At 54.4% G+C, this 18,290-nt stretch overlaps 1 protein-coding gene across 8 annotated transcripts in view; it reads right to left on the bottom strand.

The window, feature by feature from the left end:
- Window positions 1-857: 857 nt before the first annotated feature.
- RERE (arginine-glutamic acid dipeptide repeats) overlaps window positions 858-18,290 on the bottom strand; it is a 415,425-nt gene continuing 397,992 nt past the window's right edge. For 4 of the 8 annotated variants that reach the window (XM_032394255.1, XM_032394263.1, XM_032394266.1 and 1 more), the window contains 11 exons: window positions 13,402-13,564; window positions 12,371-12,463; window positions 11,768-11,967; window positions 10,406-10,567; window positions 9,779-9,892; window positions 8,192-9,522; window positions 7,861-8,083; window positions 6,843-7,563; window positions 4,914-5,060; window positions 4,189-4,369; window positions 858-3,841 (listed from right to left, as the gene is read on the bottom strand). In XM_032394255.1, the coding sequence (XP_032250146.1) occupies window positions 3,808-3,841; window positions 4,189-4,369; window positions 4,914-5,060; window positions 6,843-7,563; window positions 7,861-8,083; window positions 8,192-9,522; window positions 9,779-9,892; window positions 10,406-10,567; window positions 11,768-11,967; window positions 12,371-12,463; window positions 13,402-13,564 (3,369 nt within the window). In that variant the 3' untranslated portion in view covers window positions 858-3,807. The remainder of the gene's footprint in view (window positions 3,842-4,188; window positions 4,370-4,913; window positions 5,061-6,842; window positions 7,564-7,860; window positions 8,084-8,191; window positions 9,523-9,778; window positions 9,893-10,405; window positions 10,568-11,767; window positions 11,968-12,370; window positions 12,464-13,401; window positions 13,565-18,290) is intronic. The other 4 variants (XM_032394228.1, XM_032394236.1, XM_032394219.1 and 1 more) reach the window with 1 other exon arrangement.

The following is an 18,290-nucleotide window of genomic DNA, read 5'->3' as shown; positions in this document are numbered from 1 at the left end:
CCTTTAACCTACTTGGAATTTGTAGTTCATACATCTAGGCCTACCAAAGGCTGTTTTCATAAAGAGCGCGGTCTAGTAAGAAGTCGGCCGCTGACCCTTCCCTCCGCACCCCCTGCCACTCCCATCCTGCCTTCATGACCCAGGATGAGAGTCACTTGTGCCCCCCACGTCTGCTCTGGCAGACCCCTCAACTTCATCCCCAACGGGTTACCCAAGTCGCTGAGCAGGACTCCTGCTGTCAGAGAACACGGACCTGCTTCTAGGGGCATCGGTGTGTATGCCCCCCCGGGGTCCCCTGGCTGGCGAAACTGTCTCGTCTTCAATTCAGTAGTGACACAAGCCGTTCCCCAGGCCTTTACCACCACTAGGCAGTGTCGGCCTGGTTCGAGGGCAGTTTATCGATAGGGTTGTTCTTGCTCCGTCTCCCAGGGCATCTAGAAACCCATATTCCAGACGGAAAGGCGAGCATATAAACTTCCAGGGATAGTCTTGAAGCTTTACGAAAATGCCCGACAGTGTCCGAAAGCTCAGCCCGAATCCGTTCTGATGACTGCTGCCCCCTCACGGCCACACCCACACCCTGCAGGCCACCAGCTGGAATGCATCCCTTCACCGGAGGGCCACTCTGAGGGTGGGCTGCCACACGGGCAGGCCTCAGGGCGAGGCAGAGGGGGGACGGGAGGAGGAGGTGGCGGCCACTGCACCGGCGGGCAGCTCAAGACCTCTCCTCTAAGCAGGGAAGGAGCTACATGCCTGTTCACCATGGAGGGTGTCCACAAATTAGAGGTGTGGGTGAGGGGCAGGGGGAGAAAGGAATCTGAGTGAGGAGAGGGTGTCCACGGTCCCAGTGCTGTCATCCCCCGGGCCCATTCTGCTGCCTGGGTAAGCTCATTGTGGGTCCCGATTATCTCAAGCCAGCAGGTCGGAGCATCCCCAAGAGCACTCACCACAGAAACCCTTCCTACCAGACACGGCAGGAAGAATCTATCCAGAAGGTGCTTTGGAGGGTAGGGAAGCAGTGTGCCAGAAACAGCTGAGACCCGAACTCTCCCCTCTGCCCCTTCCCCAGCCTGGGGGACCTAGGTAGGGGCAACTGCCAAGACCCCCACCCACTCCCAGGAATGAGACACAGTCCACTGGTGAACACCCAGCTGCTGTAGTGTAGCTTGGTTTTATTTATGTCCACAAATATTTCAAAAAAATTACAAAATACTCAAATGGAGAGAACACAGAAGTCACGATTTCTGGGTGTCTACTCTGTTTACACTGTGTTATCTCATGGCAAACTACTCATATATACACTTAGCTTCAAGATATATATAAACGTAGCAAATCAGGATGTACACTCTGCTGCCGCAGTGGAACATGAAGCTCAATCTGGACAACATTCAACAAGATACGTACAGAACACAGAAAAGCAAAACCAAACTTCAAACAAAAGGAAGGAAAATCCAAAAGGAAACCAAGGGGTCGGGCTTCAAAGACACTGTGAAGGTCTGGGGCCTCCTAAACAAACTGTGGCTGACCAGGTGAGGGTTTCAGGTCGTAGGTTCTTAAATGGAAGAATCTCAGTGCTTCACCTTGGGATATGGGGGAAAACCAAAACCTAACGAGAAAACACCTTCAGACAGTCTTCAAGTAAAGACTTCTAAGTACTTCACTCTGTCTCTTCTTTGGAAAAACGGATGACACAGAGAGGCGGTCAAGAAGGTCTAACTGAATGGCAGGCACTGTGTTCCACCAAAAGGAAAACAGAGATGCAGAGGAGGTGGGGGCCTCAGGCAGGAGCTGCAGGAGGGCCAGCCCTGCCCCCAGAGGAAACAAGTGCCTCCTGCCCATGTGGCCTGAGTTTGGGGACACAGGGCTCCTTTGAGCTCGCCTCCCTCTAAGGAGCTAAGTTAAGGCAGAAATGGAACAGGAGAAAATGAAAGAGAAAAGCGACAAACATTTCCAGAACATTCCTAGCAGACAAAACAATCCTGTCTGTCCCAACTGAAACCAAACATAGTTTTAATAGAAACTGGAAATGCCCCTGATGCAGGTTTGGGTCCGGAACCTGAATCTCAGCTAATGCCTGATGGCTTCTGGGTCAGCGCGCCAGCCTTCTGGTCCTGTCCCCAACTGAGCCCCAGTCCTGGCCACACCCCACACCCACCGACCCTCGTGCGCTCTGCCACGTCATCCGGCAGCTCTCCGATGGGACTACCATACACAATGGCAGAAGCGGCCCTCGAGTCTGGGGCGGGGATGGAACAGGAAAGATCACACCCTGACAGAAGGCCGGATCCCCAGGTGCAGACATCCCCAGGTCCCCCACCCTCCACCCTGGAGAAAGCACACCATGCCTGCAACTCAGAAAGGAGAGGTGGACGCTCCGCGTAACAGCCGGAGCCCTCAGACTGGCAGCTCCCAGGTGCAAGAAAGCCTGCCTTCTCATTCCACGTCAGCGGCTGCGACTCTTGTTCCTACTCCCAGGAGAAACAGTGGGATTCAAATGGTGTCCCCATCCGACGTGGGTCACCACGCACGGACCTGCTCCTGGGGGAGATGCACAGGCCGCCACCCACAACCATGCCAACTCCGGGGCCTCCAGCTGCGTGGCCAGGAGGACCTGGCCTCCCCACAGGAAGATCCTAATGATGACACACACAAAAGAGTTTTGTTTTTTTTTTTTAAAAAAACAAATTCCTCTGGCAAGTGTGTGTGCTGAGTTCTTTGTAAGGAATGGTGTTTTCTTGAATTTTCTAGAATGTTTATGAAATTGTCAGAGTATTTAAAAAGGCAGTTCATCCAGAACAACCAAATGTGTGTGCATAGAAATCTAGAAGGAAATCTACAATCAGACACACAGAAACATGTGCTTTCTATCCTGCAGAGACAGAACAAGGTGGAAATTTAACTCCTGCACTCCTGGGACAAAATAAAAACGGTTTCATCTAACAGATATCCGCACCTCTGGCAAAGCACAAGCTAGGAACAGACAGAAGTGAAAATCAAGGCAGCAAAACAAAGAAACGGTCCGTAACATCATCCCTGCAGACCCCTGGATGCTCACTGCTGTGACCGCACCGCGTCCCAAGCCTCTGCCCGTTTGCAATTAGTAACGCCCATCTGCTCCCTTTAATTAAAGGGATAATTATATATAACTTTTTATTAAAAAATCAACTCTGTATTCTGTCAATAGCTGGTAGGAATTCACAATTAGTGACATGGCTGGAAAAAATAGATCAGAATAGTTTGTGGAAGAAAAAAAAAATGCCATTCTAAAATTATTTATTTACAGACGTAAAAAGCCATGCTGCAGAACTTTCTCAAATTATGAAGATCTCCTACAATGTATTAAAATAAAAGTTTTTTTAAAAATTATAGCTCTTGGATTCCAAACTCATATGCCACCTATCTGCAAACCTTGTGGGTTCTGGAACACACGTAACTGAGTGTGTCTGCACGCACAGTGAAGGGTGTGAACTGGATTCTAGCACCTACCAAGAAATCAAGGAAGGAAAAGAAAACTAAAGCCAAACCCCAAGATTGCAGGGAAAGTTTTCTGAATGTTCAGTCCAGTCCAGGACTCACTAAGTTTCTGGGGGACTGTCATGCAGGGAGACCCAAACCAGTCTCAAGGAATCCTCTCTACAAACAAACACTATTATGCTGATAACATTTTTAGTGGTGGGGTTTTTAAATATATAAAGAAATCTTTAGAAGATATTCTTTTTGCTTTTGTAGCTCGTATTGTATGTAAAAAGTCCTGTTTCTCCCCCCAAGAATTGGGGTTTCCACAGCCAGCGCTAACAAATAAATAACTTATAACTGCTTGTCACCTTCTTTCTTCAGTCGACTAGAAAGAAAACAAAGGGAGAAAGTATTCAGCACCAGGCCTGGGAAGGTGGGACCAGGCATGCAGCTCGAGGGTGCAGATGACCGGAGTGGCCTCCCATGCAGGTGACCTTCCCCCTCCCCTCCCTCCCATCAAGATGGCTCCGTGGGAGTCCCCTCCAGGGCCGAGAGGCCAGGGCCTGCAGAGCCATGGGGAGGAGTCTGGCACTTGCTGATATGGGAGGAGCACTGTGGGCACGGCCAGGAGGGGCAACCATTAGGCTGGGTCAGTGGCCCACAGGTGGGGTACATGGGAGCCTGGGCTCAGAGAGCGAGCCCCCACCCCCTTCTGGCCCCGCCCCACCTCACCTGTAATAATCTTCCTGACTTGGTAGGTGGCCACCATGCATGTGGGGGTGTCCATGCAGCCACTGCTGTTCCATGGCCAGTCTCTGCAGCTCTGCTGACTGGGCATGCATGGCCTGCAGCTGGTGGGCTGCAGACATGGGGGGTGGGATGGCCCCAGGCAGGTCTCGGGGGTAGGGGGTACCTGCCAAACACAAAACAGCCTTCAATACAGACAGGCCAGGGGAGTGGCCAGGATGAGGCCAGCAAGGAGGTCAGGTCAGGAGACAGCCCTGCAGGGAGGAGCAAGAGCCTACTTACTCTGCAGGGGCCCGTGGAGCAGAGCGCCCCCCCCCCCCCAGGAGAGAGAGGAGGCCCAAAGTACTGTCCCTTGGATCCCCTGACCCTGGGGGTGGAGGTCAGGGGAGGATGGAATATGCACTCCCTCGTCCTCAAGGTTTCAGGCTCTTCCTTCTTCACAGAGGCCCACTCTGAACTCTCGGTTTAGACTCAGCGCCTCTGTCACTCCTTCACCTCACACTGTCCTTGTCCTGGCTCTAAGGACTCATTTGTACTCATTCACCCCCAGCTCTCTGAGGACAGGGGTTTGCCTGCCTGGTTCCCAGGTGGATTCTCGGCACACAGAAGGTATTTGTTGAATACGTGGATGAATGAATGAATGAATGAACGGGACATCAGATACCAACCCAACTCTCACACCGGCCCCTCCTCCCCAGGCGCATTCTTACCAAACACTGGATGACGAAGCATCTCGTGCTCATGGGGGGGCTGTCCAAGCAGAGGATTGGGGAGGGTGCCAGGGGGATAGGGAAAGCGAGCCAGGTGAGGGCCAGCAGTCAGGGGGTCAACCAGTGGGTGCACTGGGCCTGCTGAACCTAAAAAAGAGGCAGAAATCCAGATGCAAGTGGTGCAGGGCTCTGGGGCTCTCGCCGTGTCCGCCCTCCTCGGCCGTAATTACCAGTGACTTCCGTCTCACCACAGCCGGCTCCTGGCCACCAGGGCCACCAAAAATCCTGACCCAAAGTGGCTGCTCCCACCCCAACCTGCAGTAAAGTTCCAGAAAGTATCACAGAGGTAAGTTCACACACTATTTCCTCCTCTTATTCCTGAGCACCCTGCACCCCTACAAGCAGAGTCTCCTCCACGCTGTTTTACTGAGAACCCTTGATCATCCGAGCCCACCTGGCCGAACACTCTAGGCCTGCCCTGCACCTGTCAGGTCCACAGGGACCCCAGGGCCGCCTCGCCGGCCCTTCACCCACAGAACCCACAGGGGGTCGGCAGAGCGGGTGCTGCCAGATGCTGCGTGCCGTTGGCAGGGAAGAGGCTCACTAAGCCCTGCTCTCTCCTCTCTGGGCCCTGGGCCCCTGTCCCTCCCTCCCTGCAGATGTCCCTTCCCACCTTCAAGCCCACTCCAAGTTACCTTCTTGACAAGGCTTTCTCATGGCTTTCTAATTACAACCTTGCTCCCAGCTACCCTGTTCCCTCCCCCTGGTTAGCTGTCCTCCAGAACCCGGCCTGCTTTTCACACTCCAAGATACACTGCCTGCCTGCCTCCAGATGGGGACGGTAAGACGGACAGGCTCGTTACCAGCGTCTAGAGCTGCGCCTGACGTACCGCAGGTGCTCCGGAACTATTTGTCAGATGGACGAATGACTGCCTGTCCTCAAACAGCACTAAGACACATCCACTGGTTACACAGGGGCTTAGACAGCCCATGCCGGCTGGCATCAAAGTTCCAGGTGTCAGGACCATGGAGTGAAAGGGACAGCTCCCAGGCTTCCCCAGAACGACCTGCCTGGACAGAGTCCAGGCTCCCCACATCAGGGCTCGGTGCAGAGGTGGAAAGCAAGGTGCTGCCCTCCCCACCTCTGGGCCCTGCTCTATCAGTCACCCTCCTCCCCAGCATGGAGGCAGGTCTGGCCACTGTGAAGTCCTGCATGTGGGCTGTGCCCTGGGACTCCACGGCAGGCCTTGGTCCCCGAGTGCAGCCCAGCTCCTCCCACCCCATCTAGCCGGTCTGCAGAGCTATAGACGGAGCAGGGACCCCAGCTGTACCTGTCTCTGCCTTTAACCCAGCTGGCCAGTCGGCAGAACTTTGGGAGCTCTCATTCCCAGAACGGATGGGACTGGGTGGCCCTGACCAGATGAGCCAAGGCCCTGTACCCAAAGACGGAACAGGAGGACTGTTAAGTTCTCACTGAAAGATACCCTAGAGCCTCCCTGGGTGTCTCAGTTGCCTCCACCTGGGCTCCAACGCCCTGCCTTGCTCCTCAGGCCCCACTTCCTGCCTTTAAGCCGACTCCGGGAGCACAGGCTGCTTCCCGCTATCCCCAGCACCAGAGGCACGGGGCCAAGAACCTAAGCTTTATCCAGGAAACTGCAAGCAAAGGGCCCCAGGGTGACTCAGCGTTCTGGGGACTTGCAGCTCTGGAGAACAGAGGGGCTGGGCGGAGACAAAGGCTGCGGGTGAGGGAAGCAACGAGAGGGTTCCCAGACAGACGCAGACCATTCTCAGCTCTGTCAGGAATGAGGGATTCCTTCAGGAAAGAACCGCCTCTGCTTCTGGACGGTGGCTCTGCCTCTGCCCTGTGCCTTGTTAGACCAGAACTCAACCCACAGCGCCCTCTCACAGCCCAGCCCGGGGGTCACCCACCTTGGTGGAGGGGGTCCTGCTGGTGGAGGTGGAGGTGCGAGTGGATGTGTGAGTGCTGGTGATGGTGTGGAGTCACGTTGAACATCTGCAGGCGGGCCAGAGGGTCGCTGGTCAGCGATGCCATGCGCTCGGCGTGGATCCGCTCGGCCGCCAGTCTATCAGGGTAGCTCATCTCGGGCCGCAGCTGGGGGCCCGCCAGGGCCAGTCTCTCCCTCTCCAGGGGGTTCAGGCCCGGGTGGAAAGAAGCAAAAGGGTGGGGGCCCGCAGTGGGGGGAATGGTGAGGGCGCTGTGCCGGGCGAAGTGCTCCATGGGGTTGGTGGCTGGGTGCAGGGGGTCCAGCTCCGGGGGCTTCACCTCGAAGCCTGGCTTCATCCTCTCCCGTAGCTCCCGCTCCCGGATCTCCCGCTCCCGGATCTCCCGCTCCCGGAGCTCCCGTTCCCGGATGGTGGGGTCCACGTTGTAGAGGCCGGGCATGTGGTAGGCCAGCAGGGGGTCAGTGGGGTTGAGGGGCATGTAGAAGGGGTGGTTGCGGTTGGTGGGTGACATGACGTGGGGCCGAGCGTACTCGCTCAGAGTCCGAAGGGCAGGCGTGTCGGGCCCGATGTATGGAGGCACCGCGGCAATGGTGGTTGGTGGCGGCTCGAAGGATGGCCGCATGTGGCCCGGACCACTGAGCTGGGGGTCGCTGAGGCGGCCCTCGTGGGCTGAGCTGGACGCCTTCTGCTGAAGGAAGGGAAGGTGTGAGGGGCAGGCGCTCACTCTGCAGAGCTGAGCCTGGCCCTGCTGCCATCCCGCACTGGCCAGCCAACGTGGTCCATCCACCCAACACCAAGAGCAGGCCCCAGCCATGGCCAGGGACAGGCTTGGGCCGCAAGGACATGGTCCAGCCGCTGCTGGGACAGTCTGCTTTGTGCCTACAGCTTCCCTTGTGCCCTGGATGGGGCTGTGCATCGGAGAGTGAGCCGCAGAGCAGAGCTGGGGAGGGACCCCCCGCTGCCTGGCTGACCCCCAACTCACGGCTGCTCTCTCTGCCTCCCGCTCCCGCTCTCGTTCCCGCTCGCGCTCTTTCTCCTTCTCCTTCTCGCGCTCCCGCTCCTCTCGTGCTTTCTGCTCAGCCTCCCGTTTGGCCTTCTCGATGGCCTCCTCCCTCTTCTTGGCCAGTTTGGATCCCGCCAGAGGCATGAAATACAGGTCTGTCCGCGCACACGAGTTGTAACCACGGTCCAGATGTTTGTAGAACCTAAAGAAGGCCACGTCTCTCGCTGGGGCCCCGCCGAAGCCGCAGCCTGCCCCAGCTGCCCAGCCCGTCCCTGCCCTGGCCGTGCCCGCATTCCTGGGGGGCCAGTACCTGGCTGACTGGCTGGCATGGCTGGGGGTGTCCACCACAGTGGGCTCGGGGGACGGGCTCCTAGGTGGGGGAGGTGGGCTCTCAGGCTCCTCAGCATCATCCAGAGCCTCTTCCTTGATCTGGACCGTGGGGAGCGGACACGCTGTCCCCCCGGGTACACTGCCTCCCGAGGGAACAGCAGCAGAGCAGGGTGCCTGGGCCGAGGGGCCAGGTCCCGCAGGTGGGGTGGAGGTGGAGGAGCAGGTTGGAGGGGTGATGGGAGGAGGTCCCCCAGGGACAAAGGGGTGCTGAGCAAATGGGGGCTGGGGGGGCACCTGGTGGAGGCCTGCTGGGGGGTGAGCGGCAGCAGCAGGAGGCAGGCTCTGGCTCTGGGTCAGCACTGGGGGCTGTGCAGGGGAGGAGGGCAGGGGCTGGCTCTGAGGCATGAGCTGCAGGGGAGGGGGATGGGCTGAGGGGGGATGGTGTGTGGACAGGGAGCTCAGGGGCTTCAGTGCTGGAGGGGGTGGGAGGTTGGCATTCATGGAGAAGGGCGAGGGCCCGGAGAGGTGAGGCGGGTGCTTGTGGGCTTGGGGGGCTGGCAGCTGGGGGATGGGTGTGGTGGGTGGGGGCTTGATGTGGGGCATGGCCAAGGGGGCCGGCGGCAGGGGCTGCTCCCGTGGGGGCTGCTGGGGCTGCAGCGCTGACTGTGAGGCTGCGGGCTGCAAGGAGGCGTGAGGGAGAGCTGACGCCTGGGAGGCCTGGGGAGGGAGGCCGAAGGGCTGAGGGGGGCCTGGGTGCTGCAGCAGGGGCCCGGCCTGGAGGCTGTGAGGGCCACCTGGGCCCTGACTATGCAGAGGGGGCTGGCTGTGAGGTGGGGCGGCGGTCTGGCCAGCTGGCACGGTCAGAGGCTGGAGCGGGGGATGTGGTGAGGGCAGCCGCTGTGGGTGCAGGGAGGGCGCCTGCTGGATATGAGCATGGGGAGCAGGAACTGCCGGGGCCTGCGGCTGGCCGGGGGGCTGGGAGGCCGAGGGGGAGCCCTGTGGAGGGCCTGCAGTGGCAGAGGGCGCGGGCCCTGGTGTGGGGAGCTGGGAGGTTCCTGGAGGGGCGGTGGAGGTCGCTGGAGGGGCCGCACCGGGGGCCCCCTGCAAGGCTGGGGGCTGGGCCTGCAGCATCTGCTGCTGGGCCGAAGAGTCCGAGTCGCTCTCGTTGTCCTGGGGGCTGGGGATGCTGGGGGACGTGCTGCGATTGTCCTGGTCGATGTCTTTGGGGTCACTGCTGCCCTCATCGTTGACGCTGCGGCTGTCCGAACTCTCTCCTTCGCCTTCCGATGGCGAGTTGGGCCGGCTGATCTCCTAGGGCCAGAGATGGCAGGGATGAAGCCCTGGGACAGCAGAGCCTCTTGCTGCCCTGCGTTGCTAGCGAACAAGGCGGCAAGCCTGGCCCCAGAGACTGCAGGTCCTCCTTTGACCCGGCCAGTCTCGGGAACCAATCTAGGTCCCTCCCTAGGAGATGGGGCCCCACTAGGCCCCAGGAAGAATGTGGGCTCCAGGCCTCTCAAGGGGCGTGAGCTGCCAGCCACAGTCACAGTGGCTCAGCTGCGCAGCTCACCTGGGTTTTCGTCTTCTTGGAGCTGCTCCTGTCGGCCTCCTCTGTATCAGAGGCCACCTTCTCCCGCTGGCGCTTGGTGCTCTTCAGGGGGGATGAGGCCTCCTCCTTCACCTTCTGCGGTGGGAAAGCCCAAGAGGGGCATCAGGCCAAGGGAGGATGTCCCATCAGCCTCAGCGGGTAAATGACCATGGTTTGCTGACACCTTGCTCCCGAACTCGGAGTTCCATCTCCAGAAGCAAGAAAGCTCTGGAAGGGACTAGCTGAGGCCAGGAAAAAACAAGTATCTGGGGGTGGAAGTAACTTGGCTTGGGGGGTGGGAGGGCGGGGAGGAGGGAGGAGCCTTTCCAATTACACCCTACCCTTTGCCCCTGAGGCCTTGGGAAACTCAAGGCAGAGACGGCCCCCAAAGGTCAGTGCTGGGAGCTGCACTGGACCCCCTTTCTCCAGACCCTAGACCCCAGGCCGCAGTCTGCAGCCCTAGTCTAGGGCAATGCTGATGCCCAGGGAGCCTCCAGGAACATCCTGCAGCCCTTATCTGAGGGAGCTGAACATCAACTCCAGCAACCTGGGGTTTTAATGAGAGGCAGGGCCAAGCAGGCCCACCACCCTTGGGGACGGGCACCTCACCTTGGCTGACTTCTTCACTGTCTCTGCTTTACTATCATTGCTAGAGGTGCTGGCAGCGCTGGGCGAGTTCCGGCCACTGGAGCGGATGTCTTCATTGATGGGCGAGGCGCGACCATCAGGGCTGGCTGGCTGCTTCTTTCGACCACTGCGCAGTGTAGACATCTGCCCACCCAAACCGGAGGCTGGTGAGACTAGACCCCAGCACACACGCAGGAGCCTCAGGAGCAGACCTCACCACCAGCATTATGGCAAATACCAGGCCCTGGCAAGCACAGGCACCTCTGGCTGTCCCTCGCTGTGTGGGGGGTCAATATGGAGCTAAGGGAGGAGGGGGTGAATGGGTGGGTTCACATGGAAAAGAGCAATTCTTAAACCCAAAGCACTCATCTCTAGGGATGGTCCTGGATATTGTGTGGTAGAAACGAGCAAGATTTTCTGAGGGGCAGAAGTCAGCGAGGGCCGTCTACTCTGCCAAGTTCTCCAGAATGACAATCATACGCTCTGCTTCAAATCACCTCACTCTCTTTATTCCACAGAACTGCCTACTTCCTCACCCAAACCAAACCAAACAGCTGCTGATTTCATCTGCCAGTACGAGAAGTGACCCAAAGGGAGAAGCTGTCAAATAATGTAGCTCAGCTCCTAAAACCACAAGCACTTGAGCACGTTTCTGCAAAGCCATGGGGCTCAGAAGAGATGGGGGGACAATGATTCACGTCAGTCCATCTGCTGGGTGGCCTGGGAACAAGCAGCCTTGACAAGATGCTAGGGTCAGAGGAAGGTGAACGGTGCCATCTACATGCCTATAAGGGCCACTGGGGAGGCCAGCCACAGGGAAGGGCCCTGGGGCATTCCCCAGCTCCCAGGCTGGGAAAACCCTTGCTCCCAAAGGTCCCTGCTGCCACATTTCCAACCTGGAAAACAAAACCTCTTTATGAAAAAGGCTATACAGTGAGGAGGTAAATGTACCAAAAGTTTCTAAAACTGAATCAAATATTAGGAAAAAAAAAAAAGCACCTGCAAGTTTTAAATAGCAGCAAGATGTCACACTACAGGTGGGCCCAGGGTCCAGAGGAAAGTCGGGAGACTTGGAAAGCCTGCACTGAACCAGACACTGATACCTAAGAGTTCTCTGTAAAAGTAAGCTCAGGACGTGCACCCCACTGACGACACGAGGCAGGGAGGGAGAAAGCAGTGGCTCTTTCCAGACTCACAGACAAAACAAATACCTTTGAGCCAATCACTTCTTGAAGGGGGCTGGTTCTCTACCCAGAATGAATCGCTTCCCAACCTCCTGGGAAGCACAAGCCCCAGCATCCTAGTAACCTGAAGTGGCCCGGGTCGCCTGCCCTGAGGACTCACCGAGCCACGACTGCGCCGAGTCCTCATGCTATGCTTCCCACTGAGCCCATCATCTTCCTCTTTGACAGGTTTGAACATGAATGGGGGAGGGTCCACGGGCTTCTCAATGGGGGGGAGCTCGCCGTATTTCTTGAAGTGGATGCGGCAGTCTGTGCAGAGCAGGATGTTCTCCCGGCCCCCGTGGTGCCAGTCTTTGGAGGCTGCGTGAGGGAAGAGGAATGCGGGTGGGGGGCCCTTCCATGGGCTCAGACAGATGCCCATCACTCACTCTGCTGCTGCCTGCTCTCTCCCAGGGCGGGAGAGGATTTCAGGAACATCCACCCCCTTCCCCAATCTCATGGTGCCCGGCAGGAGATGGCAACAGGCTTCCCAGAAACACAGGTACCCCAACCCCGACCACACTGACTGTAAACGGGGGAGTGACACAATATACAGATTTCTGCTTTCTCAAGTAACCCTGAAGCACAATGCAAATGTCAAGCCAGTGACACTCTGGCAGGTCTTCAACTGGATTCATGAAACGTTCAGAACCTGAAAGTGCCTGAGCCTGGCCTGTCTCGGTGAATGCTCCCACTGCTCCCCCCACCCCCGATCCCCACTTACTGGTGGTAAAGCAGTGGCGGCAGGCGTACCCCTTTAATTCCTGCTCGCTGTCTTCACTGTCAAAGTCATCCTCGCTGGCTGAACTCAAGTCCACTGGGCATGGCAGGAACACAACAGGGGTGGGGGAGAAACCATCATGCTTGGCCAAGACCGGGACCACCTGTGACCTGCCCCAGGCTCTAAGCCACCAGTCAGAGCGGCCTGGAAGGCTGAGGTGAGGCAGTGTGCACGAAGGACCACTCTGCATTCCTCAGGGCCAAGAGACCAGAACGAAGAACCCGTGTGCGGTAGGTGCCCAAGGGTCTGCCCTACCCTATTTTTGGAGACTGGTGTCACAGCTGCATCCTGGCGTGGGAGGCACTGATGCCCACAGCTGGGAACGTGAACAGGCGAAGTACGTCCATACACAGCCCCTGACATATCCAGGCATCCTGAGGAGCTCCCTCTCCATCGAGTCCTACCCCCGCCCCCACCCGGCACACATGGATTATTTCTCGTTTGCAAGTGCAACATAAGCAGCCCTCAGGCTGAGTGCCACGGGCCAGGACAGAACCCCAAGGCCCACTGCTGTGTGCGAGCTTTTAAGGGTTAGGAAGGTATCATATTAGACTGCACATCACACTGGGACCAAGAGGAGGATCTTGGTAAAGCAGGAGGAAAAAGGAGAAAATGTTAATCTGCTCTTACTGCTAACACAATACCAATGCAATGAGACTCAGACAGTACGTCATCTACGAAGTGAACAACCTCCTCCGAAGTTACTGAAAACACCCCGAGAGATGGTCAAGACTTACATTTCCCTAAAAAATTAAAATGATGTTGAGTTTATTTTAAAAATTTAAACGCATGAATAATTCGTAAAACTCTCCTACCAAAACCCCAAAGTCCACGCTACATCTGGGTGCGGACTCTGCACATATGCCCAGCACACACTACGTCCCCAACCCGTACTGTGACAAGGATGCCTGTGACGGTGGGCTCCGAGCTGGGACAATGCACGTGTGGCTGCGTGGGAGAAGTCCCTCACTTACGGAATTCGCTGGAGGGGGGTCTGGAGGGCGTGCTGACGGGTGTGGATGCGGTGCGGGTCTTGATCCTCCTGAACACGGCCTGCCTGCGGTGCCTCCGATGGGCCCGGGAGCTGGCTGCTTCGGGGGTCTTCTTCCAGTAGTAATAGAAGGTGATCAGCTCCCCCTGCAGGAGAGAAGGCTGGATGTGACGGAAGGGTTCAGAGGGGCTTTGCTCTTCCCGCTCCCACAGCACGCCCACCCTCTTCCGCCAGGAGCAGCAGCTGGTTCCTAACAGCTGTGCTGGACATGAGCACAAAGGACAGTCGGGAGAGGAACGGGGCTTGCTCAAGACACACCTGTGAGCTGCCCACTAACTGGGTGAATGGGCTTGTCCCCTCAGCCCAGCAGAGCAGAATTTCTAGATTTCAAGAACATTCGTTCATTCAACAAGTATTTGCTGAGTGCGTACCATGTGCCAGATGCCACCATGGAGGTACGCCAATAAACAATCGAAAAGAAGGGAAATCCCAGCCCTCCAGCTGTGTGTGTGCACAGAGGTCTTCTTCACAGCATTCCACTGAAATCATACAGGTATGACAAGGAAATGCCTGGACAGTTACATTATTCCAGAAAGAAGCAAAGGAAACAACTGAGATGATGCGGAACTGGGGTCAAGAAAAACAGAGACCCCAAATCCAGGAAAACTGCTCCGCAGCCTCTACCCCAATCTGAGTGCCCACATCGGGACAAGCTAGTACAGCATCCTGACAGTGAAGACAAGGGAAGACCCTGAGGGACAGACACAGTGGTGCTGACGCAGAGGGGAAGTGCCATTTGTCACAAGGCCAGCCTTTATGGCAGAAGAAGCTATTCTTTCCATGGCCCAGCAGAAAGGAAGGCAAGAAATCCTTAAAAAACAAAATAAAACAAAACACAGCAAGGGGGTATGAGCCCAAATGCAACTTTTAGAAAGGGGGGCAGTTTTCGGGGTGCCTGGGTGGCTCAGTGAGTTGAGTGTCCAACTCTTGGTTTTTGGCTCAGGTCATGATCCCAGAGTCGTGAGATCCAGCCCCTTGTCAGGCTCCGTGCTCAGCGGGGAGTCTGCTTGAGATTCTCTCCCTCTGCCACCTCCCAGGTGGGCAAGGGCGCGCATGCTCTCTCTCAAACAAATAAACCTTTAGAAATAAGAAAGGGGCACTTTTTGCTACCCCCACCTCCAAGAGCTCAGCAGGCACACCATACACACCAACAGGTGAATGGCATGTTCGGCGAACCCTGGTTGACACAATACCGATTTCTTAAACATCCCAAGATAAAGTACCTTTACCTGGAATTAAAAAAACCAAAAAACAAAAAAACAATTAAAGCAGCGAAAGTGTGTAGAGAAATATTGATTTTCTCTAACTGAATCAATCTTGTGGACAATCAATTAGCGTGGCTGACTACTGTATCCTGGGAAGCCGCCCTGTGGGCAACTCGTACCCCAACGTGGGAGCCACTTGGCCAGAGCACCACACTGCCTCACGGAAGGCTCAGTGCCCTGTGAATGGAGGAGCCAAGAGAGAGAAACAAAGATTTTGTTCTCCAGTGACCTGAGATCTAGCTGGAAAGACCAGTACTGGGGAGACTAAAGTGGACAAACAAGGGCAGATACCACGCGACAAACTCTTGTGATCGCTGGAGCATCCAGTCAGATGAGGTTTCATTAAAACACCCCCCAGAAAGCAATGGCCTTAGAACGATGAGAAGTGAGTTTGTAGAGAAGTGGACAGATTTTAAGTGGGGAAATGGCTCCTGCAAAGTAGGTAGTACGTGTGTGCTGGGTGCTCACTACTCAGAGTTGGATTCTATGCCTGTGCGTTTTCTAAGTGGGACCACAGCTGTTGTCAGATCCTTAAATGAGCCTGTGATTCAAAAGGAACTTCTGACTGGCTCCCATAAGCCTATAGCATGTATCTCTTGGGAGCTGTGGTTATGTTTCAGTCTTTCCAAGTGCCACTTAACAAAATGCTAGTGACTGCCAATATTTAACAGATGAAGCATGACCCCAGGCCAAGGAGGCCAGGAGTCAACCACCAAGGATGAGCGCACACAAGTCTGCAAGCTCACCGCACTCTTTTCAGTTCCATGAGACAGTAACTGAGCGGTAAGGGAAAATGTAGGGATGCCCTTGGACTTCTGTCCCGTTTGTCTATCACATGTTATTCCACAAATGTAGGCTACAATTGTCCCTGTGATGACTGGAGCATCCTGAGCCCCTAGGTCATGATCCGAGAACCTCCTGGCTCCTGCCTCTTTACTTCCTATTTTCCTGACTTGGAAAGTCACTTATCTGTACTGATCTTTTGGTGTTGGCTGGCTAGAGGGAACAAATTCATAAATCCACCAGGGGATTAAGAGACCTGTGCTGATATAAAACTGATCTGACTCTGGTTTTCCTATGAGAAAATACAGAACAAAAGCCAAGGCAAGTCACTGTCACCCTTGAATACTTTGTCAGAGTGACATGCTCTATCGGTTCAAAAAGACAACCAGTGCAGTAAATCATGGCCCAATCCCAAAACTAGAAGGAAGAACGTGAAACCCCAAAGTGGTACCTCCCACTGCCTCCTCTAGCTGAAGTCATTTTAGGGGCCAGCAGATGAGAGGCCTGGGATGTAAGAGGAAATGGGAAGCTACAGGACACAGAAGGAATAAAAAATGGGAGAGAAAATGAGGGTCTCTGCTAAATCTCAGCTAGAGCGGACGGCAGTTAGCAGCTGCACTGACGTCTCCACGCAGCGCTGGTCTAGCACAGTACTGCCTCACGCAGTTACAAGGGATCGGGGGTGGGGGCGCCCACCCCACCTCCGCCACCACCCATAGCCAAAAATCCAGGTACAACTTCTGACTCTCCTAAAACTAACAGTCTACTGCTGACCAGAAACCTTACCAATGATATAAACGGTCAATTAACACACATTGTGTATGTTATATTATTTACTGTATTCTTGCAATACGTAAACTAAAGAAAATGTTAATAAGAAAATCATAAAAAAGAAAAAAATATATATAGTGCTGGACTACATAAAAAAAAAATCTGCTTCTAAGTGAACCTGAGCCGTTTTAACCCGTGTTAAGGTCCAATGTATTTCTATTTCTCAAATATGAATGTCTGAAAGAGTTTCAAATGGTTTTAAAAGACAGCATAACTCGCAGATTAAAATCGGGGAAGCCAGAGTTCAGTGAGGCATCAGACAGAAAAAGGCTCAGGAGAAAAGCACAGGTTCCCAACTTTAACTTCCACTCCTGCACTGTGTACTCCTAGAGTACGTGAGAAAATTAGGACATGACAAACCTAATATTGAAATAACAAAAACTTTTTGTCAACACTTAAATAATAGCTTTTAGGGGCCCCTGGGTGGCTCAGTTGGTTAATCATCTGCCTTCAGCTCAGGTCATGATCTCAGGGTCCTGGGATTGAGCCCCGAGTTGGGCTCCCTGCTCAGCGGAGAGTCTGCTTCTCCCTCTCCCTCTGTTCCTCCCCCCAGACTCATGAACTCTTGTGCACGCATGCTCTCTCTCAAATAAATAAAATCTTAAAAAAAGAAAGAAAGAATAGCTTTTAAACAAGGAAAAGGAGGGCGCCTGTGTGGCTCAGTCAGTTAAGTGTCTGCCTTCAGCTCAGGCCATGATCTCAGTGTCCTGGGATTGAGCCCCGCACCCGGCTCCTTGCTCAGCGGGGAGCCTGCTTGCTTCTCCCGCTGCTTGTGCCAGCGCATGCTCTCTCTCTGACAACTAAATAAAATCTTAAAAACCAAAACAAGGAAAAGGAGTCCAGAACAGATTCTATTATCTGAGTACCAAGGATCAAAGGACCAAGCCAGAGGAAGTCTCCACTAGAGGCCTATAAATTAGTTTGGAAAATGAAAATACAAATTTCAAACTCCAGGAAGATGGGGTAATGACTAGAACTCTCATACATTGCTGGTGAGAATAGAAAATGGTTCAACCACTTTGTAAAACTTTGGCAGTTCTTACAAAGCTAAACAAACATTTACCATATGACCCAGCAATTGATTCCACTCCTAGGTGTTTACCCCAAAGAAATAAAAACATATGCTCACGCAAAGACTTTTATACAGATGTTCACAGAAACTTTACTCTTCATAGCCAAAAGCTGGAAACAATCCAAACACCCCTCAACAGGAGAATGGATAAACATATTACTGTGCACACATTTACTAGACACTATTTGGCAGTAAAAAGGCACAAACTACTAATCAACCTGACAATATGGATGAATCTCAAAACATCACACTGAATGTAAGTAGCCATGTATGATTCCATTCTAGAAAAGGCAAGTCTACAATCACAAAAAGTAAATGAGCCTGGAGGACAAGGAAGTAGAAAACTACCTATAAAAGAACATGAGGAAACCTTCTGGGGTGAAGAGGGTATCGTATGAACCGACTGTGGTGCTACTTGCATGGAGGTACAGTTACCAAATTGTTTGAACTGTGACCCCCACTGAACTTTGTAAAGTGGGTGCATTTTTATGGTATAAATGGTATGCATACCAATTACACATCAATGAAGTTGACTTAAAAAAAAATCCAGGCCAGGTTTTATTAGCTGCCTCTCAACCACTGTAATGTCTACGAGGGGATTAAACACTGGAATGGAGCGAATCTAGGAGGATTAGAAACAGCATACTGGTGACTGCATGGGTGGCTAGGTCTTGAGCACAAACAAAAGAACATGTCGGGAAAAGCTTTGGTTCTACAAATAGGGAATGAGGCAACCAGAGGCCTTACCAGGAACGAAGTCAATTGAACTTTAATCAAACATGCATAGTGTGTGCTGCAGAGGCCCGCTGCACATATATTCAGGGAACAAAAGCTGTTGCAGAAATCAATAGCTTGCTGAAA

This window comes from Phoca vitulina, unplaced genomic scaffold (assembly GCF_004348235.1).
Source record: "Phoca vitulina isolate PV1807 unplaced genomic scaffold, GSC_HSeal_1.0 scaffold2, whole genome shotgun sequence".
In the NCBI taxonomy this organism is placed as follows: domain Eukaryota; kingdom Metazoa; phylum Chordata; class Mammalia; order Carnivora; family Phocidae; genus Phoca; species Phoca vitulina.
The sequence above is the reverse complement of the archived record's forward strand: the minus strand, read 5'-3'. Positions and strand labels throughout refer to the sequence as shown.